At 36.6% G+C, this 23,296-nt stretch overlaps 1 protein-coding gene across 1 annotated transcript; it reads left to right on the forward strand.

Moving 5' to 3' along the window:
• The first annotated feature begins 694 nt into the window (after window positions 1-694).
• On the forward strand, window positions 695-3,802 carry LOC113759915. The gene is made up of 3 exons (XM_027302492.1): window positions 695-1,274; window positions 2,602-2,669; window positions 3,718-3,802. The coding sequence occupies exons 1-3, from the start codon at window positions 753-755 to the stop codon at window positions 3,800-3,802; spliced, it is 675 nt and encodes a 224-aa protein (XP_027158293.1). The 5' UTR covers window positions 695-752.
• Window positions 3,803-23,296: the final 19,494 nt, after the last annotated feature.

A 23,296-nucleotide genomic window follows, 5' to 3' on the forward strand; every position in this document is an offset into this window, starting at 1 on the left:
TTGGTATAAAAAAAAATCTGTCTAAACACACTAAATTGTCATATTCTATTATTTTAACACAACCAGAAACAATAGAAAAACTTAATTACATAAAGATGAGAAAAAGAAAAAAGAGAGAGATAGGTGAAAGGATAAAGAAAGCGTGCACTTCTTGCATCTAAATAAGGAAAAGGCGTGCTTTTTATATGTACGGAACTAAGAGCGGCAAACTCAAAAATTCAAGTGGCATGGCGGGCTGAAGGGATTTTAGGGAAACGACACCATTTGATAGCCAAAATTTAAGACATCTTCTTCCTCTCTTTTTGCCCTCCTCACATCACCGAGAATGCCCTCCTTATGTATCAAGCTTGCACTACCAAATCCATCCATGAACCAATTAGTGCGAACACTTTGAATTTGGGCAACTTTATCGAGTTTGCACCACCAACATCCCTAATTCGCCTGTTGCACTGCCTTGGTGGCAAGAAATCAGAAATTAGGGCTTCAAAATTTGGGTGAAAGCTTGAGTTTAGAGCTTGAAGCTTGGGGAAAACAAGAAGTTAGGGATTGAAGACATAGTTTGAGGTAATTTCAATATTTTGTGTCCGATTTTGTAGTGCATGGTACATATTTTCATGGCTATGGCTTGTTGCACCTTCTCTGTTTCTTGTCACAGAGAGAGAGAGAGAGAGAGAGAGAGAGTGTGTGTGTGTGTGTGTGTCACATCTCAGTCATCAAACTGCAAAGAGAAATTGAAGGACCTGGGGCAATTCATGGATACAGAAATGGAAGGAGAAGAAAGTGAAGAAAGTAGGGGAGGGAAGGTTATGGAAGGAGTAGCGTCAATAGCGCTGTTGCCAAGTGGGTCCATTTCGGGCCACTTCATTCAGCTTCCCAACTCTCTCTGCCTTGGCCTCTGTGGCACTGAGTTAGCCTGTGAAAGAGAATGCAGCAGGGGAGAGGACTACCGTTTGATCAGGCTCACCGTTATAGACTTCAATAGTGGAAGGGAGAAGGACATGGTGGTGGAATGCAGAGGGCATGATGCTGCTAGAATGTGTAATGTTGATCATGCTCATTGGTGGGAAAAGGACGTTGTGTGTATGCTTGAACCAAAGGAGGGGAATTACAAGGTTATAATTTCTTTTGAGTGTGAGACTTTGAAAGCTGATGAAGCAGCAGAGGACCACATCAAGAAGTTCATGCCAAAATTAGCTGGGATAGATGCTGTTGTTAATATCGGCTGGATAAAAATGTTTGGCTTGGACTTTGATGCGGAAGCTGAGGAGCAGCAGGTTCTTTAAAAGATGAAAGTTACAATTGCCAATTCCCTCAAATTCTATTTTGTACTTGGTTTACTCATGGTTGTTGCCCTGTTTGGTTGCATACTCTCTTTTGGGAATCCTGAAATTAGTTGAATTGTATAGTTCAGATGATAGCTTGAATACGAATGTTTGTTTAACCTTTTTCAAAAAAAAAGAAAAAGAAAAGCTTTTAGGTTCAATCTTGTTAGTCTCTGATTTAAGCATCAACAAGTTTTGAATCCCTTTTGTTTTGTTCTTATATATTTGTTGGATTTTCATGGATTGATTCTTTGTTAGTGATTTTTGGCTAGAGTGCCCCGAAGTTGCTTGTTTGTGTCTTGGCAAAATTTGGTCAAATTCTTTAGGTCTTTTTGAAATTACTATTTCTCATAGCTAATTTTTTATTTGCTTTTAGAGCAGTGCTAGAGCAGAAGTTGCCATCTTTCTTGGATCTTGCTTTTAGATGCACAGAACATGAGCAAACCAATAGGCTGGATATAATTGATGTAGCAAAAGAGATTCGACAAATGGAGAAATTTGTTTGTCATTGTTCCTCTATTACCAAAGTACCATCAAAGTTTTTTCTTTTTTTTTGATAGGGTAGAAGAGCGTCATGTGCTTTGCTTACAAAGGCTAGATTACTATTCTAAAATTAGTCATATGCTAAACAAGATTTTAAACCGTGTATTCTGAAATTGTGTTTATTTCTATAGTTCATTCTCTTATTTATAATTCATTGTCGCTTCCTTTTGCATTGGTCTATTCATTGTTTTCATTTAGCTATCCATTCCTTTGCTGATAATTGTGCATAATACTTCACATTAAAAACAAAAGACACAATATTTTCTTATTTTCTGAGCTGACAAAAGTATTTGCTCTTCCTATCCTCTGAGTCAATTACTTTGATAGTAAAAAGTATCAGAATTTGCAACGTTAATCTGTGTTAAGGTGCTCAATATTTGTTAGTAATTAATCTCATTTTGTTTCAGCAAATGGTCTCTGTCTGTTCCAAAATTAGAAATTGGAGAAATGGTTCTGCGTTTCATTCGTTTTCGCTTCTTTTCCTGTCTGTTTATTTGAATAAGACTGTCATTTCATGTGTACGGATTTCCCTTCTATTTTCTAGGAGACGTATATGCAGTAAATGAAACTGTTTGTATGGGATTTGTTAAGGCATGGTTAAGAGATTTTAAGCAAGTTTCACAGAGATAATAAGAATAGTAATTAAGAATTCAAGTCAGATTATGGTTGTAGTTTCAATATGTGTCACCATTGACGTTTGCAGCAATTATCTCATCTTTTTTTGTTCTTGGGACAGAGAGCTACTCTAGAAGTTGTGAGATTGCTGGCGCAAAAGACCAAAGAAGTTGGATTTGAGTTTCTTAAGTATGTGAAAGAGTAGGAACTGGTAGAATTAGCAGGCTTGTTGTTGGTGGCTCGTGAAAAGGTTGTGCCTCATTTAGAGGGAGGTATGAAAATCCACAATTTTGTCTTGAAAGAAGCTATGTTTCTGAATTTACAAGAAATCAAGTCCTTGTATGGCTACGCTGATGAGAAGTCCCTACAAGAGGTAAAAAAGAAGAATGTGGAGATGGATTCAATACTATTATTACTTGAAGTGTTTGACAGAATTGGTGATAAACTTTCGGCTTATCTTCAAATAGTGCGAAAATAGGTATTGACTACTTGTTTTACCTCTTCAAGGATTGAGGTGGTCACTAGTTTAAACTAAATCCTAATAGTTAAACTAGAGAAGCATAGAATGTATACCCCAAGTTTCTCTTCTTTGGTTGTGTTGTCGTTATTATATTGTTCAACAAATTTGGTGTTATGTTCCACTTTTTGAATTTTGGATGTGAGATTCAATGCATGTGACTGGTATTTCTGTGGTAGGTAGGAGGGGAATACCATGCCAAAGAAATTGGCTGGATCGTGTAAAAAATTGGATTTTCCATGATGCTTGAACTTTTTGATGAAACAAGCAGGTTTTGGTGTCAAGGACTTTTTCCCTCCCCCACTCCCTTTTCTCTGAGTATCTAGTGATACTGTACCACAGTACATGGACTTATTCCAAACAAAGTTTTCCTTGCAGCTTAACATGACAGAATTTGGTATAAGAAGTAAAAGGGAATTGAGATGAATTTGATGCATTTCGGTGATAACATCATTCCTATTAGAAAGGTGAGGATATAAATTCTTTGCATTTCCATTCTCTATTGCAACTACTGTCTTATTAAAATTATATAGTTTTCTAGAAATCTGGTTTAGATACATTGGCATGTAAATGGTATGATTCTTTTACCACTTATCATGGGTGACTTTGTTTGAGTTTTGTTTAGTATGACTATTCATTCAAATTCAATGGTGTACGTTTGTAATGGCATATTTTTTGATTGAATCTACTCTAATGCATGCTACTTTTCTTTCATTGCAGTACAATGCTGTTAAATGCTCATGAGGAAATGAACAATAGCTTGGGCTTTGGATATGCTGATGAGGATGGCTGCATTTTGACATAGATTGCTGCTCTAGTCTATATTTTTGTTTAGAGATCTAATACTCTGTTTTTTGGACTAGCCTATATTTTTGTTTAGAGATCTAAGTACGCTGTTATTTGGATGGATAATGGTAGTTACTAACTGAGCTGATATGGGCTCAATACTTTAGTTTTTTGAATACAGACTAGTTTCAAGACAAAGCCAAGTTCACTAAGCCTTTTGTCAAATTGAATGTTCTGCCATAATTGTTGGAAATGCCATGACAATGCTGTATTTGTAATGGTCAATTGCAACTCTTCAAGACAAAGCTCGGTGATGACAACTCTTCAACCTTTGAAGGTTGTCACTAACATGTAAGTTCACTAAGTGATGACTATTTTTGTCACTGAATACTAGGATTGATAGTGACAAGCCCAAGTTATCATTGTAGACTTCAAATTTGTGACGATTTTTGCTACATTTAATGACAAAAAATAGGTGAAACAGTGACAATAAAAGTCGTCATAGAATAATAACCGTTAGTGATGACTTCGTCCTCGTCATTGAATGACAAGATTCTGTGACAACATTCAAAGGGTTGTCACATAGACCTATTTGTGACATAGAATCAGTGATAACCATGTGACAATGGAAAAAGTCGTCACTATATTCGTATAATGACAACTTTTTGGTTTTTAGTGATGACTTTTTGTTGTCACAAAAGGCCGATTTTCTTGTAGTGTATCTGGTCAGAGCCATGTGAATCCACCCTTGTGACTTATTAATGTCAAGTTTTTAATCAGAAGACATTGTGTTATATGCAATGCTCATGTGTGCTGGGATTCTTTACGCAAAACTCCACGATTGATTCTTTGTCTGTATTTGAATGATCAACATAGCTTACCCCAACTTAACTTCATAACATGATTATGAGGTTAGACAGAAGTTAAATGTGACAGCCCCACCTCATCCTAAGGCGAACCAAAGGGTTCGGCGGACCGCCTGCCCAACTCTCGCCAGGACTCAGTCGTTCAGTTTAGAGCGATCTAATACGTTCCGGAACATACAAATGCGCATAAACAAGTCAAAATCACAAAATAAAAAAAATGAAAATGGAGTCGGTTATGAATAGTAACCGACACGTCAAAATCCAACCAAACGTCAAGCAAATATTTACATCTCGAAATTTAGCATATACAACCCAAAGGGGCATACCAAAGTGACTCAAAAATGGATACATGTACGGTTTGCCAAATCCAAAAGAGAAACGGACCCAAAAGTACATTTAGGGTTTCAATCAATGAGCTATACAAAAGATATGTCCAACTAACTCAATTCGGCAACCAATTGTCAAATCCAGTCCAAAAGTATTTATTTTCCTGTAAGGAAAAACAAAAAGGAACAGAAAGGGGTGAGCTTGCGCTCAATGAGGTACCAGACATATAGCAGTAAACTCATGGCATTTCACATTTAACAAATCATGTACACATGCCAGATGTCAAGTAAAGGAACCAATGATTCAAATCGGAAGGATACAGGTGGCTCTCAGGAGCCAAATTCCCATTTGCGTCACCGAAACTTGATCGAAATAATAGTTGACACTCCGTCAACGTTACAGAAGTAACCATTACCGTAGACTCCACTTTCTTCAATTCCTTCCACCTCACATACCCCCACCGGGCCCGAAATCCAATCAGATCAGAAATGGTAATACTCGAGTATACCGGAATCAAGGGTCTCAATACCCAAAGATCCCAAAACAGACTACCGTGGTTCGTTATCTAATCGACCAGGCCCTTGCCGGCCCGACTCGAGTAACTGGTCACAGGTGTTGAGCTCAGAGGTCACAGAAAGGTCGTTGGATACAAGCTTCCAAACGACGTCAGAACAGATACAGATCCAGATACAGATAATAGATATAGATACAGATAGCAGATTTAGATACGCACTCAAAATTGGCATATGAACAGACGAGAACGAGTGTGATAAAGTACACCCTCGCCTCCCTTTTATCAAAACAGTATTTGGCTCCAACAGTCATAAATCAAGTATTTAAGATATTCAGATATTTCACATAACGGGTAGCAGGTAGTGGAACACTCACCGGGGTCAGTACAGATACCTCCCAAAAGAGAGTTTTAATCACCAAGAAACCCTAAAATAATCCAAGGGAAAACAATTGAAGGTTCCACTTTCAAAAATCGAGTATACAGAATGCACATGTGAGGCTCGACTACCAGTCGTATGCCTCGCCAAATAATTACTAATGCAAGGGTGCAAAACATGATTTTTTTGAAAACTAAAAGGTAACATGAAGACCTAGGCTCAAACAACCCAAAAGCCCTTCATTTCGACCAAAAGGCAATTCAAACTTAAAGGAACCAAACGGCCTAGAAAATTGGACAGCATTTCCCCTAAATTTGCTTACTTTTCCAGCCGTCATGGCTTCATTATTTTTCCTCAGCCAGTCCCAAAGTCACACACAACATAAGTTCATTCAATAGCCGTTTAGTAAACTCCAAGTAGTACAAGTACAATTCAAGCTAGGGAAAAGTCCGGAAATGAAAGTCAAGCCCTAAAATATTCAAATAAGCACAATAAGACTCAATGACAAGTCATAAACCAATTCCAAATACCACCAAAATAGGGCTCCATAAGCATACATAAGCATTAGAGGAAACCAGAAAAATCCGGAAATGGAGTTAAGCGTTAACCCGAAAAAAATAGTTTTTGACATCATTTTGCGGTTTTGGTACCAATGGCACTACGATTATCGGATGGAGGTGCAAGATACACCGTTTCGAAGCTAAGAGATAGGGCTACAATGTTACAGAAGGTCACTCAGCCCAGTTTCGAGTGTAACTAGGTCAAAAATGCAAGATACTACACCAGAACCGCAAAAACAGGTTCACAAATCGCATTCTGGTGCAAACATCATAAATCAGGTTACCTAAGTCCAAATCCAGAAATTCCAAAGCCATCCGAAAGATAAGAAACAGGGATACAATTCATCAGAAGACCTCAACAACCAATTCGGAAGCATTCCCAACCAAAATAACCAATTACAGACGCAATTCTCAATTTCGGGTAAAACCAGGGCAGCAAGGGTAATTCCATCTTTTCTCAAGATACGCTACTCCGATTGACCTGAAATTTTGGAGGCATCTCTAAAATATCATTCCCTACAACTTTCATGTTTTAACCCAAGGCCAATTTGGCCTCTAACTATGAGCTACAAAACCGGGCAGAATGTAATTCAAAGAACCCTAACTTTCCAATTTTTCTTCCAAAACAGAAATTGCTTGCAATTTACCACTTTTTCCACCTTCTAGCTTCCTTAAATATCATTTCCAATCATCATACATGACCACATAATCATATTCATATGAAAACAGAAAAATCCCCAATAATTATAAAACTTCATCAATTCAACCAAAATCAAGATATAATCCATAAAAGTGCATCTTATACTACCACCAATCATGATTTAAGCATCATTAGAGGGAGGAGAGGGGTCCTTCTCAACTTACCTTAGCAACACAAGAGGGAGAGCAACTAATCACTTGAGCCTTCCAAACAACTCCACAAAACAACTCACTATCACTCCCTTAAGTGTTTCTATGGAGCAAAAACAAGATTCAATGGTCGATTTGGTAGATTGGAGTAAGATTGAAGCCAAAAACTTGAAGAGTTTTCTTTCTTTTGTTGCTTGAAGAGGTCGGCCAAGATGAAGGAGAAAATGGTGAATTTTTGGTATTATTTATTTATTTATTTGGTCAACTGGTAAGAAAATGAATAGTGGTCATACAAGTCAATCCAATCAAATGGTGACACTTGTTATCCTATTTAATGCAAGTCTATCACTTTGTTTCCTCTCACACCAATCCAAATTGCAACCTCTACTTATCTCTTAACACCCGGTAAATTAATTCCAGTATCCAAAACTTAACCTAGTTGGCCGAATTTTTCCGAACTTTTCGCCCTAGTGGGTCCCACGTCCGGTATACGCTCTTAATTTCTCAAAACTTATTCGATACTAGAAAAATCATCTAAAAACTATATCTACTCCTTAACAGTATCCAGAATTTTTCCTAATCACGAAAATGCAGAAAACAAGCCATTAAAGATAAGAAACCTAGAAAGATAATAAAACCTAGAAAATGGAAAAGTTACGGGTTCTCACATTAAATATTTTGCCTACTGTTATATTTTACTGGAAAATCACTTTTACTGCACATATGTTTAGGGGAGTTTACATTACTATTTTCTGCTGCTATCTCAGAATTATTTCCAAAAAAATAAAAATTTGTGTCTAATGAGACTTATGGTAGGAGAATGTACTTTATTTATTCTAGAATGTGTTGAGGGAGGGCCCCATACTTTCTGAAAATTTGCAAACTTGTAACTTATTTTGCTTTATGTTTGTGTAGCTTATCTTAATATGAAAGAATGTAAGATGATCACTGCCATGTCTTTCATTTTTTTCCTTTTTCTTTGGGCTTAGTTATGGATTTTGAATAGATTGTTGAATAAGGATCCTAGGTAGACATTTTTTCTTGTCAATCACAATTCAAGACAAGAAGATGGATCAGGTTGTGGAATTTTCACAATGAAATATATGCAATATTGGGCAATGGGATGTCGACCCAACATTACTGGACCAATAAGTGCACTAATCCATGTTGTCCTTCTAGCAGGCTTATTTTATTGCATCCAACTCCTAATATTTGTATGTATAGCTGCAAGCTAGCATTGCTAGAAGCTTGCTGCCTGGGAGATTGCATTGGATAAATTGGCAGACCTTTCACTTATGTTGTTTTCCTAAAATAAAATAAACAGAAAAAGGAGATTGATGCCAAAGGAGATTTGTGGGATGAGGGTTCGAAAAAGAAACTTCTCATTCTGGATCTGAATGGAGTGCTTTTGATCGGTTTACCTCACAGTAGATCCAAACAACATGGCTTTACCTTTAAATCACATTGGATTGAGTTTTTGAAATTCTATTTGTCAAATTTCGTCGTGGTAATTTGGTCATCAAAAAAAGGCATGCTTCAACCTATATTTTAGTTAATTGATTCATGCCTTATGTCTTCTCTTTTTTCTACTTTTCAGCATTTCATTTTTTCTCAGGTATAATATTCAACCTATACTTGAAAGTATATCAGAATGAATGGGTAAAGGTTTTGAAGGACAACTATTGTTTGTTTGGGTGAGACTTCATTCGTAATTATTAAAATTTGCAGAATTGGTCTCTTAGCAGAATTTTTGGGAAATGTTTTGTTTAGTGCTGCTGTATTTTGCAGGATCAGCATTCTTGCATTGTAACAAAAGCCAAACTCAAAGAAAATACAAAGAAAAATGTGATGTTTTAGGACTTGAAAAAAGTTTGGCGAGATTTTAATTTATATAATGCCGCTTCTTTTCAATATAATACTGTCTTTTTGCCTTTTTGCTGTCGGGGGAAAAAATGATGGCTTAATTTGTTGCAACAGCAGAACTTGTTCAAAGCCGGTTTTGTGGGAGAACACATAGCATGAGGACTTTAGCTTCTTATATAGCCTTAATTTTAGAAGCAAAACCTTCATGCCGCTCTTTTAAACCAGCTATCATGTACTGATCCTCCCCATGAGACAGAGATGAATTATCCTCGGTCAAGTTCATATCACCATTTGTAGGGTTACCAATTTCAGACGATGATTTATCATGCATTGTACTTTCATGACTATGTTGACATGATTGAATCATGTTATTTTACCTAAATAAGTTTTAGAATATAAGAATGAAGATGTCGTGTTTCTTTAAGTGTTAAACTCACAATAATGAACAAGAGCACTTTCTATCCTTGTCCTACATTCTTTCTTGCTAATCTCATTTGCATACTGCTTTCAACATTTTAAAATTTCGTTATAGTTAATTCGCCTTTGTGTAGCACCATCAATAAAACTAATAAAAAACATTGACCTTGACACCTCAGGAATTCTATTCTTTTTTTTTTTTGACCTCATAGTTGAGATGTCCACAAATTGAGAATGCATTTGGCTTTGTTTCAGATGGTAATTATATGTATTTATGTATGTGTGTGTGTTTGTATATGTGTGTACACATATATGTACATACTAGCTTGTAGTCCCACGTATAAGCATTGGGAAATTAGTTATTTTCATAGTGAAGGACTATAATAAAAAAATTTATTTGATTTATTCAAACTCTCTTTGAAAGGTGCTTGATGTTAGGTCTTTTTTGGATAACTTGTAAATTATTAGAAATGCAAATGCAATAATGAGATAAAAATTTGAAATAAAATAAAAGGGTAAAACTCTAGATTGCAACCTCACGCTAATGCACTGAACAACGTTAATTTTAGTAGTGAATAAAATTAAAGGACAAAACTTCCGAAAACAAAGATCTTTAATCAACCAAAAGGAAATGTAACTAATCTAAAGTTAACTACCTAACTACCATCAATTCAAAAGCAGTACCCCTCTCCCCAAGTTCTGAGAAAGTATATATTTGCCTACAACATTTTATAAAATTTGGTTTTAAATTGTTATTTTGCCCTCCCAAAAGAATGTTGTTAAATTTTCTTGTCCCTCTCTGCTGACTTTTTCCTCAAAAATATTATGATCATTTCTCTGCTTTGAATATGTTTGATAGATCTTTATGGTTTCTCATATTGTAAATTTGTCAATAGAGAATTAATTTCTTCTTTCAATCATATTAGCATTGTACCTTACGTATAATTTGTGTGGTTCCTTCGTAGCATTGTACCACAGAAGCAATTTTTGGATTTTTCGCTTTGTTTTTAGAAAAACTCCATGTTTTATTCAATAAATTTATGTTTGCAACTATCGCTTTTCAATTTTTCGCTCATGCTCAGCAACATTTTGCTGTTAGTTTGGTTTCCCAATTGGATTAATGCTATTTTTTCCTCACCTTCTGCTCAATAACTACATGATTTTTTTTTGGTCAATTTTAAATAATTTTAGGATGCTTAGTTGAAGACTTAGCATATGGTAGTCATTGGATGTTGTTTTTGTTCGTGCTGATTTTGGTAGCCGATGAACCGATGCCGATGTAAAAAATGTCCACCTTGGTGAACAGGAATTTATGGGTGTGCCCTACATTTGTGCTAATTTTTGGCAACCGATGGACCGATGCCAATATGGACGATGTCCACTTTAGTGGTTTGGAAATTGCAAGCGTACCACGTGACTTATGTTAAGAAAAAGAAAACTAATGAAGAATGCGCTAATGACATTTGACTCGTAGATGACTGCTGTTCGTTAACTTTGAGCGATCTCAAGGACTTAAAATTTGTATCAAAGTAATCGACAAGGAAAGCAATAAGAAAGAAGGCTGATAAGAGCATTTCATCATGAATGTAAAGATTTTTGGAAATTAAGAAGATTGCTTGAAATAGTAAATGATTTCATAACAACTAAAAGATTTATAGAACCTAACTTGATTGCTTGGGAGCATGAGATGTGACGACCCCACCTCCCCCTAAGGTGTACCAAAGGGTTTGGCGGACCGCCTGCCCAACTCTCGCGAGGACTCACTCACTCGTATCACATGCATACATCCATAGATCATAAATAACATCGCAATTCAAGCTTATAATTTACATTGATGCACAATCAAGATACAAAACCTCAATATACCCAAACTGGTTCAAAATGTATACAATCCAGATACAAAACATTCTATTCGAGTAATAGCACGAGTACAAGTCAAAAGTCAAAAACAACTAGTCTATGCTAGTCTTTACATATCTCACACCTCGCTCGTACCCCTGAAAGGAAAACAAATAGAGTGGAATGAGCTAAAAGCCCAGTGAGGTTTCAAATAGCAAATTGACCATTATTTATAAGTACAGGTTTTCGATATAGCAAAGTAACGAGCATGAAGAGTTCATAAAAGTGAGCAATAACACGTCAAGTGGCAATCTCAAAAATGAGCGAGTATAAAAGTTTTTCAGAAGAGTCAATAATCCAATAAGCAATAATCATTCCAAAGTATAAGGATACGGATGGCTCTCAGGAGCCAAATTCCCATTGCATTACCAGAAGCTTGATCACGTAATAGTTGACACTCCGTCAACTTTCAAGTAAAGGAACCAATCCAGTAGAGCACCACTTACGCTACTCTCCGTCCACCATTCAAACCCCCTACTGGGCCCAAAATTCTCAAGAAACACGGGTGGTAATACTCGAGTATACCGATTAGTCGAGGAGATATCACTCCACTCGACAAAACAAGAGACCCAGGGTTCGTTACCCAATCGACCAAGCCCTTGCCGGCTCGACTCGAGTAACTTGCCGCAGGATTTTTGGAATTCCAGGAAGTGCGCACAACATGAACAAGTATATCAATTCAATTTCAACAATAAACAAGTATATATCAAATAAGGGCAAGTGCGATAAAGTACACTCTTGCCCGATCAAGCCAATCATATATCATTTAATCATATTGATCAAGTATTGGAAACAAGTGTCCAGTTCAATCAGGTATTTGGAAGCACTCACCAAAATGAAGTGCCCCTAGTAATCACGTTTGGGTTATACTCCGGGTTCGGAGTCCAAATCTGCGATAAAACTTTGTTTCAGGACTTTAAAAATCAACTAAGGTTCGAAACGTAGACGTTTCGTTCAATAAGAATCAAGACATAGAAATTCACTTGGAGAATATTCGTGAAACACTCGCTTGCTTTTCAAACTATATAACTTTGTAACATTTATACTTGGAAATGCCATTTGAGTCGAAAGTACAAGGAAAACGTATTTCTAGTAGTCATAGTTGTATTTCTCAAGGGTACAAGTTCAGCCAAATCCTTACTTATATACCTCGGTAAATGAAGACGCAAATATCCTAGATGGTTCAAGTAGTAATCACTCTTAACCCTTACTCAAGTCGCAAGTATATTTCTCTAGTTCTCGAGCGTAAATTTGGGCAGCATGCCCTTTGTGTTTACTTAATTTTCCAGCCATTTTGGCTTCATTATTTTTCTCATTCAAGCCCAAGTTTATACACAACACAAATGCATTTCAATAGCCATTCCATAGGCTCAAGACAATACAAGGACATAAATCAACTAATAACAAATGCGGAAATGAAGTTTACAAAAGACAGATTTGATGGGTTTTTGCGGAAAGAACACATCTGAGGCTACGCTTATTGGATTGGTGTGCAACCTATACCATTTCGAAGCTAAGACAAAGTCCTACAACTTTCATGAAGATCGCTTGGTCAAATTTCCAGTGTAACCTAATCAAATTCCCAGTTCACCGAACCAGGTCCCAACTAATCAGCTAATTAACCGTACTACATTTAAAATGGTCATATATCAGGCTACCAAAGTCCGTTTAAGGCGTTCTTTGAGGCTTTTAAAAGCTAAGACAGAGTACTAAAACTTTTATGTTTTGGAAAATAGCTAAATCTGCACGGATCATAGTGAATAAACACAGTCAATTGGATGAACTGTCCAAAACGGATCACTGGAAATATCCTAGGGCAGCGAGGGTATTTTGGTCTTTTCACAGGCTACGTTACTCCGATTGAGCTGAACTTTGGTAGGTACCTATAAAATATCATTATCTACAACTTTCATGTTTTATTATAAGCCTAATTTGGCTTCTAACATGGTGCACTGAAACCGGACAGAACTGAAGTCAAATTTTCCAGAAATCTGGAAATTTTGGGATTCAATGAAACTTTCTTCATTTCTTGCCTCAATCCACCACCACAACCTCCTATATAAGCTTGGATACAACATATATCATCCATATAGCAAGTATAGGTAGAAATCATCAAACCCTAACTTACATATATCACCTTAAAAATCATCACAACAACTTGTATCACAACTAATCTAACCAAAACATGAATTATATAACATCTTAATCAAAAATAAAAGAACCAAAGCTATGGGTTAGACCTTATACCTCAACAAAAGAAGCTTGCAAGAGTAATACTTCACCTCCTCTTGGAATTTTTGGTTCCCTTAGCTTCCCAAGTTCACAACTCACACTTTAATCGGTTTAGAATTTTGGTTCCTCACTTGGATGGTGCAAATCAAGATGAAATGGTGAAACTCTTGCTCTCTCTTTCCTCCTCTCTTGTCTCGGCCAACCAGCAGAAAAATGGAGTGAAAATGAAGCGAACAAGATGATAAGAAGGTTGGACTTGGCTTGGTCAAGGAGCCATAGGGGTGTGACACTTGTCACCACCAAAGCCAACGAAAATTTCTTTTTCTTTCCTTGCATATTTAGCCCTAAATTTCGGTCAAAGCCAACTGGAAATAAGGAGATATTTTGCTCAAATATTAATGAGCTTGTATGGTAAGAAAGTGGTGATCAAGTGGTGCGTTCAATCGATAGTGATCGATATCTGTCGGTTCGAGCCGTTTTTCCTCAAATCACGTATACTAGGGTTTTTACCGTCTAATCACTAACTTATTATTATCACTTCAAATCATATAATATTTCCTCATCCAAAAGTCACTCGTACCTACCAAATTTGATCCTTACTCCGTACCGAATAGTCACACTACGGAAAAACGTGAAAACCCTAACTCGCTCCAACTTGAAAACGAAAAGTGAAAACCTTTACTTTCATGTTCATTTGCACTTATTGTGGAATGATTTGGGTAGGGGCTATAATAAAATCATAATTTCCAATTAAAAGGGCATTTTTAAGAAAACGTGAGGGGTTTTACAATTCCATAAATTGAATTTAGGGTTTCGGTTGAAATATGAGAAATTTGAGAAAACGGTCAGTCACAAATGAAACTAGGGTTTTGATTAGATTTTATTTCTAGAATTTAAGGTTTCTAGTCTTTATAACAAAACAATAAAATAAAGAAACCATAATATTCTCTTTGAGGCTAAACAACAATAGTATCCTAAAAGTTGGGGTATCACATGAGAATGAAACTAAAAGCTTTAAAAGGAAACGAGAATCAAAGGAAAATGATTGCTGTAAAAGGAAATTCTAAACCTATCCTAAAGTTATCTACGAAAGTAATTCTAAAGAGAACTATTCTAAGTAGGACACTTTTCTATGAAGACTCCTCCTCTTTCTCCTGGTGTTCTCCCACCGTTGATAGCTAAAGTTTCCCTTCAAGTAAGTATAGTTGTTTGTTGGCAAACCCATTTTTTCTTCATCTTATGGCTATATGGCTAACCACCTGCTACATTAGCCATATCAACTGAAACATGGATAGTGGGAATTACCCCCTTCCTTACCTCTAGGGATTCATTGTGATACCCCAACTTTTAGGATAATGTTTTTGTTTAGTCTCAAAGAGGATATTACGGTTTCTTTATTTTATTTTTGTTTTAAAACATTGTTTTATTTTAAAGACTAGAAACCCTAATGTCTAATCAAAACCCTAGTTCCACTTGTGACTGACCGTTTTCTCAAATTTCTCATATTTTAACCGAAACCCTAAATTCAATTTATGGAATTGTAAAACCCCTCACGTTTTCTCAAAAATGCCCTTTTATTTGGAAATTATTCATTTATTATAGCCCTACTACCCAATCATTCCACAATAAATGCAAATGAACCTAGAAAGTAGGGTTTCACTTTTCGTTTTCAAGTTGGAGCAAGTTAGGATTTTCACGTGTATCCGTAGTGTAATTATCCGGTACGGTGCGAGGATCAAATTTGGTGCTTAAGAGTGACTTGTAAGTGAGAAATAATATGTGATTAGAAGCAATGATCAAAAGCTAGTGAATAGGAAGTAAAAACCCTAGTACGTGTGATTTAAGGATAAACGTTGCAAACTGACGGGTACCGTGCACTACCGATTGAACACACCACTTGATCACCACTTTCTTACCATACAAGCTCATTAATATTTGAGAAAAATATCTCCTTATTTCCAACTGGCTTTGACCGAAATTTAGGGCTAAAAATTGCAAGGAAAAGAAAAAAAATGAGTGGAATTGGTGAGGACACTTGTCGGCCACCTAAGGGCCTTGACCAAGACAACTTGTCTTGCCTTCTTATCACCTTGGGCTACCTTTCTTCCTCATTTTTTCTGCTGTTTGGCCGAGAGAGAGAGAGAGAGAGAAAAACCCAAGGGAGAGCTTCACCATTTCATCTTGAAATTGAATCATCCAAGTGAGGAAACAAAATTCTAAATCGATTAATTTGTGAGTTGTGACTTTGGGAAGCTAGGGGAACCAAAAATTTCAAGAGGAGGTGAAATATTACTCTTGCAAGCTTCTTTTGTTGAGGTATAAGGTCTAACCATGGCTTTGTTCCTTTTATTTTTGCTTAAGTTGTTATATAACTCATATTTTGGTTAGATTAGTAGTTATCCAAGTTGTTGGGATGAATTTGAGGTGATGAATGTAAGTTAGGGTTTGATGATTTTCTACCTAAATTTGTTGTATGGATAATATATGTTGTATCTAAGCTTATATAAGTGATTGTGGTAGTGATTGAAGCAAGAAATGAAGAAAGTTTCCTTTGAAACCGTAAAATTCCAGATTTCTGGAAATTTTGACTTCAGTTCTGTCCGGTTTCAGTGCACTATGTTAGAGGCCGAATTAGGCTTGGCATAAAACATGAAAGTTGTATAGAATTATGTTTTATAGAGGCTTACAAAATTTCAACTGGATCTGAGCACTGTAGCCTGTGAAATGACCGAAATACCCTTGACTGTCCATGAACCCTGTTTCACGCCTGGATTTCTATTTTCGTGGAGTTTCCCATTTTTGACCATGAAAATGGATGATTTGGCTTTTGAGGTCTTCATAAGAAATGTAGGTTTATGTCTTGGTTTCGAAACGCAATAAGATTCGTTTCAATCTGATAAGGGTAGCTTCAGTTATGGATATTGTGCCAAAATGTGTTAAACGGAACTTTTATACGTTAATTGCGATCGATGCGGAAAATTTACGCTTGAGGGAATGAATTCCGGTTTCTAGGGTTTAATTGGGGGTTTTTCTAATGGTGGCTCTTAAGCTTCTAATTAGCTTTGATTGAGAGATATTGTGGCCTAATTGGATGCATTTTATTGCTTATTAACCGTATGTGTGATTGGTGATATATTGTAGGTTGGAAATGAAGCATTTATGGGGAAATGCTGTCCGAACTTATAGAGTGTATGATTGCTTTGAGTTTGTGATTTAGGGTTTGGACTCGGGCAAGATAATGGTATATGATCGATGGTTTCTGAGCCATGGAGGTGAGTTGTGACGCCCCGAAAAGTATGAGTGTGAGAACCCGTAAATTCCCTAAAAATTTTCCTAGGGTTTTTCCCCTTTAATTGCATGTTTTCTGCATTTTCTGGCTTAGGAAATTTATCGTGGTGAATTTTATGAGTAAATATAATTTTTAGATGATTTTTCTAGTATTGGATAGTTTTTGAAAAATTACGGATATATAACGGACGTGGGACCCACTAGTGCGAAAAGTTCGGAAAAATTCGGCCAATAAGGTTAAGTTTCGGATACTGGGTGAAATTTATCGGGTGTTAAGAGATAAATAGAGGAGGTGAAGTGATTGATGTGAGAGGAAAAAAGAAGGATAGGAATGCATTAATGAAGTGACAAGTGTCACCTTAAGAGTGGTGGTCACTTATTTGACTTTTGACCTTTCTTACCAATTGATTAAATATCTCAAAATTTACCAAAAATTCACTCTTTCTTTCACCTTTGTGGCCGGCCCTCTCTAGCTAAGAAGAAAGAAAAACTCTCCAAGATTCTTGCTTCCATCTTGCTTGAGTGTGATCATCCAACCATTTGATCTTGTTTCTACTCCATAAAATCTTTCCATTTGGTGCTAGTAAGTGGTTTGGTGAAGTGTTTTGGGAAGCTAAGGTGTCCAACAACTCTCCCTCTCTTGTTTACTAGGTGAGTGGTGATTGAACTTCCTCCTACACTTAATGAAGCTTAAGTTGTGCTTAGTGGTAGCTAAAGTGATGAATTGTGGTTTATTTATTGGTTTGAGATGAATTGGTGAAGTTTTCAATTTATTGATGAATTTTCTGGTTTAATATGAATGTGATGTTGTGGCTATCTTTGATGATGGGAATTGATGTTTAAGGACTCTAGTAGGTGTCTATGATAGATAATTGTAATCAATTTTGGGTTTGGAAGGAATTTGAGAAAGTTAGGGTTTTATATCCCCAATTCTGTCCGGTTTTGTATCTCATGGTTAGGGGCCTAATTGGCCTTGGCTCAAAACATAAAAGTTGTAGGTATTGATGTTTTAAGGGTGTCTGTAAAATTTCAGGTCACTTGGAGTAGTGTAGAATGAGATAAGCCGAAATTACTATTGCTGTTCTGGGTTCATCAGGATGTTAGAACTGCGTCTGAAATGGGTTGTTTTGACTGGAATTGTTTTGGATTTGGGTATTGAGGTCTTCTGATGAAATGTAGCTTGATGTCCTAGCTACCATATGCCTTCGGAATTTCTGCATTTGGACCTGTTTAGACTGAGTTGTAATGATTACAGCATAGTGTAATTTGTAAACCTGCAATTACGGTTCTGGTTTTGTATTTGGCATATATGACTTAGTTGTGCTGGGATTTGGACTGAGTGACCTTCTACATTATTGTAGCCCTGGTTCTTAGCTTCGAAATGGTGGGTCTTGCACCTTCATCCAACCATCGTAGCGCCTTTGGTACCATTACCGCAAAATGACGTCAAAACTATTTTTCTGGTTTTGAGCTTAATTTTCATTTCCGGACTTTTCCCTAGCTTGACTTGTACTAGTACTACTTGGAGCTTGCTGAATGGTTATTGGATGAACTTGTTGTTGTGTGTGTACCTTTGGGTTGGAATGAGGAAATAATGAAGCCGTGATGGCCGGAAAAGTTAGCAAATTCAGGGGAAGGGCTGTCCGAACTTTTAAAGGACTTGTTTGCCTTGAGTTTGTGATCTAAGACTTGGATTTGAGCAAGGCAATGATATATGATGGATGGTTTCTGAGCCATGGAGGTGAGTGACCCTAAACTATTTCCAAAGTACTTGTGAAACGTTTCTTGCATTATTTACTTTTGAACTGTTTCCAAAGTTACTTCTGAACTGTTTCCAAAGTTACTTTTGAACTGTTTTCTTGCATATCATGCGTGCTTATATGAGAGCGTTCCTTGTTTGATATATTTCCTTGACTAATTGGCTTGTTATTATGGATTGATAATGTATTAAGTGCTTTCAATGATTGTTAAAACGAGTTTTCTGGGCGAGTGTGTACTTTATCGCACTCAACCTAAATAAATGTGAAATTTTCATGATTAATGATTAAATGCTACTTGCGCATGAATGTAAGCCTTTTTGGGCTGAACTGGCCATTGCCCATTGTTACCGGTCGTCTCGAGCCAGAAGCGGACTCGGTCGGGCGATTAGGGACCTGGGTGAACGTTTGGTATACTCGAGTATTACCTTTGTAAGTTGGTGGAGGTTGGTGGAAAATGATGCAATTTCAAATGAGAAAAAAGAAAAGGAAATGACAGGAGAACGAACGTATCTTTTTCATGAATGTTACTATCGCTTTCCATTGTACATGTTTCTTGAATTATTGGTACTCCATATTTAATGTTTTGTAAATGTCGTAATTGTTTCTGGACTTATCATTTGATTTATGACATCATTGAAATGAACTATTGTGAAACCGATTTGACTACTATTTTTTTCTGGTTACTCGCTGAGCTTCTAGCTCACCCCAAAAATATTTTATTCCCCTCCACAGGGCTCGTGGCGAAGGAAGGCTTGTTGTGATTTTATTGTTGTGAAATTCCTCTTGTGTAATAATTGGGATCATGGATCAGAGTGGCGCAGTGGAAGCATGGACGCTTCGCTTTTGATATGTAATTATTTATTGGAGAATTTGATGTAATATTTGAGTTTTATCTTGTAATCTGTATGAGGAATGTAGTGAACGACTGAGTCCCGACGAGAGCCGGGCAGGCGGTCCGCCGAACCCTCTGGTTCGCCTTAGGGGGAGGTGGGGCTGTTACATGAGTGACCCTCAACTATTTTCCAAGTACTTTTGAAATGTTTCTTGCATTATTTACTCGACTGCATATCATGCGTGCTTGCATGTGTGTTCATGACATGATTTGGCAAGTTACCAATAAAAATACGTACATTTGATTACTGATTCATGACATCATTGAAATGAACTATTGAGAAATATATTTGATTATTGCTTTTATTGGTTACTCACTGAGTTTCTAGCTCACCCCAAGAATATTTTATTCCCCTCCACAGGGCTCATGGCGAAGGAAGGCTTGTAGTACTTATTCACGTGACTGGATGGCATATATCTTGTACAGTTTGGATTTGGTATCATTTTATGTATAGTTTGGGGAATTGTTTCCGCTTCGCTTATGACATGTAATTATTGGAGAATTTGATGTAATATTTGAGATTTATATTGAATTTGTTTGAGGACTGAGTGAGGTGCGACTGAGTCGCGGCGAGAGTTGGGCAGGAGGCCCGCTAAACCCTAGGGTACGCCCAGGGGGAGGTGGGGCCGTCACAGATGGTATCAAAGCTCCTATCGAGCTCGTGCCGGGAGAAGGTTCTCGGACTGTGGGGATTGGCTTGTTAAGTGTGGAACAAATATCTGTTATTGAGGACCTTAGATATGTATGTTGGGTAGGAATCTTAACTTGGATGATTTGCACTTGGGAGCGTATGGCCTGAGACGTGAATGCTCCTAGTTTCGGATTCTTGTACCCGAATACCAACACTGGAAAACACTAGAATAAAGAACTATATCTCAATTGAACTTGAGATAAATTTGGACGGTAAACGTCAAGGCATGAAAGATTCTAGGATTGGATTTGAGATTGAACTAATTAAGGAAAATGGATCAGTGAGTGTTGTCATGGATTAGTCTTGTGCACGTTTGGTTTGGGTTATGTATATGATAGTTAGATTTGTGATCGTTGCACCCGTTAAGGTGCTGGTATTATAATTGTTTTGGTTCTTCGGTACCTACATACTTTGATTTCGTGTTTCTATGATTTTATTATGATTTGATTACGAATATACATGAATTTCTTATGAACTCATTTTAACTACTGGTTAACTATTTTTCTATTTTCTATACCTCTGTGTCTATTTTCTACACCTCTGTGATACCGCATAGGAACTTGACTTTGATTTCTCTTTAGTTTTGAATTCTATATGGAATTTTAGGGAACAAAAATGTGAGTTCTGTACTTGTATACGAATTTTGGTGGAATTTGGATAACCACCTGGTTTCTTCTTGTGCAAGTTTATAAGTGTACACGAGAGAGTGGATTAGGGTATGGATCTTCCACCAGAAGGAATATGTAATGACCAGTGAAACTAGGTCAGAAGACAGAAGAGATATCAGGAATGTTTGAATTAAAGGTTAGAATTTTGAGGACGAAATTCTTTTAAGGAGGGGAGATTGTGATACCCAGACTTTTAGGATAATGTTTTTGTTTAGTCTCAAAGAGGATATTACGGTTTCTTTATCTTATTTTTGTTTTAAAACATTGTTTTATTTTAAAGACTAGAAACCCTAATGTCTAATCAAAACCCTAGTTCCACTTGTGACTGACCGTTTTCTCAAATTTCTCATATTTTAACCGAAACCCTAAATTCAATTTATGGAATTGTAAAACCCCTCACGTTTTCTCAAAAATGCCCTTTTATTTGGAAATTATTCATTTATTATAGCCCTACTACCCAATCATTCCACAATAAATGCAAATGAACCTAGAAAGTAGGGTTTCACTTTTCGTTTTCAAGTTGGAGTAAGTTAGGGTTTTCACATGTATCTGTAGTGTAATTATCCGGTACGGTGCGAGGATCAAATTTGGTGCTTAAGAGTGACTTGTAAGTGAGAAATAATATGTGATTAGAAGCAATGATAAAAAGCTAGTGAATAGGAAGTAAAAACCCTAGTACGTGTGATTTAAGGAAAAACGTTGCGAACCGACGGGTACCGTGCACTACCGATTGAACACACCACTTGATCACCACTTTCTTACCATACAAACTCATTAATATTTGAGAAAAATATCTGTGACGCCCCGAAAAAAAATGAGTTTGAGAACCCGGAAATTTTCTAATTTTCTAGGGTTTATTTTTTTAAACGCCCGCCTTTTCTACATTTTCTTGATTAGAAAAATTCCCCAGATAAAGTTATGAGCAAAGATAGTTTTAAAATGATTTTTCTAGTATCGGTTAGTTTTTGAGAAATTAAAAGCGTATTTTGGACGTGGGACCCGCAAGTGCGGTAAATGCATTATATTTTTGACAACTTGTTGGAATTTTGTATTAAGTGATATTATTTTACAATGTGTTAAGATATTTGTATTGGAGAGACAAAAAGATAAGATTAAAACCCTAAAGGACCATTTGTCACAAAACCATTGGACCTTGACTTTTGACCAAGACTTTTCTAACTTTACTAAAACCAATTTGGACCCAATTTCTCTCCATTTTAGCTTGTCTTGGACGAAATTTTGAGAGAAAAAGAGAGAGAAAATCCATCATCTTGCACTTCAATTTCTTGTCCAAATCTTGAGTTCCAACCGATTAAATTGCAAATCACTCCATAAAACTTGCTAGCTAAGGAAGATTGAAGCTCTTGGTGGAGTTGTTTTGGAAGAAATATCCCTAAGTCATCACCTTTCTTGATATTTGAAGGTATCATGTCTAGCCATCCTTTCTTTGTTCTTGATTATGCTAAATTAGAGACTTGTGATGGCTAAAGAGATGGTTTGATGGATTATATTTTGAATTGTGGTTGGATGGATGAACTTTTATCATTTTTGGGGATTTTTCTGTTTTAATATGAGTATGATTATGTGGTTATGTATGATGATTGGAAATGATGTTTAATGATTCTAGAAGGTGGAAAAAGTGGAAGATTGCAAGTAAATTCTGTTTTGGAAGAAATCTGGAAAATTAGGGTTCTTGGTTCTTCATTCTGTCCGAAATTTTATGTCCTATATAGAGGCCGAATTGGCCTTTACTTAAAACATGAAAGTTGTAGGGAATGACATTTTAAAGGTTCCTACAAAATTTCAGGTCAATCGGAGTAGCTTAGAGTGAGAAAAGTCGAAATTACTATTGCTGTTCTGGTTTACCCGAAATTGGGATTTGCGACTGTAATTGGTTGTTTTGGCTGGAATTTCTTCCAAATTGGTTGTTGAGACCTTCTGATGAAATTTATCCCTGTTTCTTAGCTTTTATCTGGTTTTGGAATTTCTGGATTTGGACTTGGAGATCCTGAGTTATGATGTTTCCGCTGGAATGCGTTCTGTGAATCTGTTTTTGTGATTCTGGTATAGTTTCTTGCATTTTTGACCTGGTTACACTCGAAACTGGGTTGAGTGACCTTCTGTAATATTGTACCCCTATCTCTTAGCTTCGAAACGGTGGGTCTTGTACCTTCATCCGACAATCGTAGTACCTTTGGTGTCATTACCGCAAAATGACGTCAAAACTGTTTTTCTGGTTTTGAGCTAAACTTTCATTTCCGGACTTTTCCCTAGCTTGACTTGTACTAGTACTACTTGGAGTTTGCTGAAT

This window comes from Coffea eugenioides, chromosome 2 (assembly GCF_003713205.1).
Source record: "Coffea eugenioides isolate CCC68of chromosome 2, Ceug_1.0, whole genome shotgun sequence".
In the NCBI taxonomy this organism is placed as follows: Eukaryota; Viridiplantae; Streptophyta; class Magnoliopsida; order Gentianales; family Rubiaceae; genus Coffea; species Coffea eugenioides.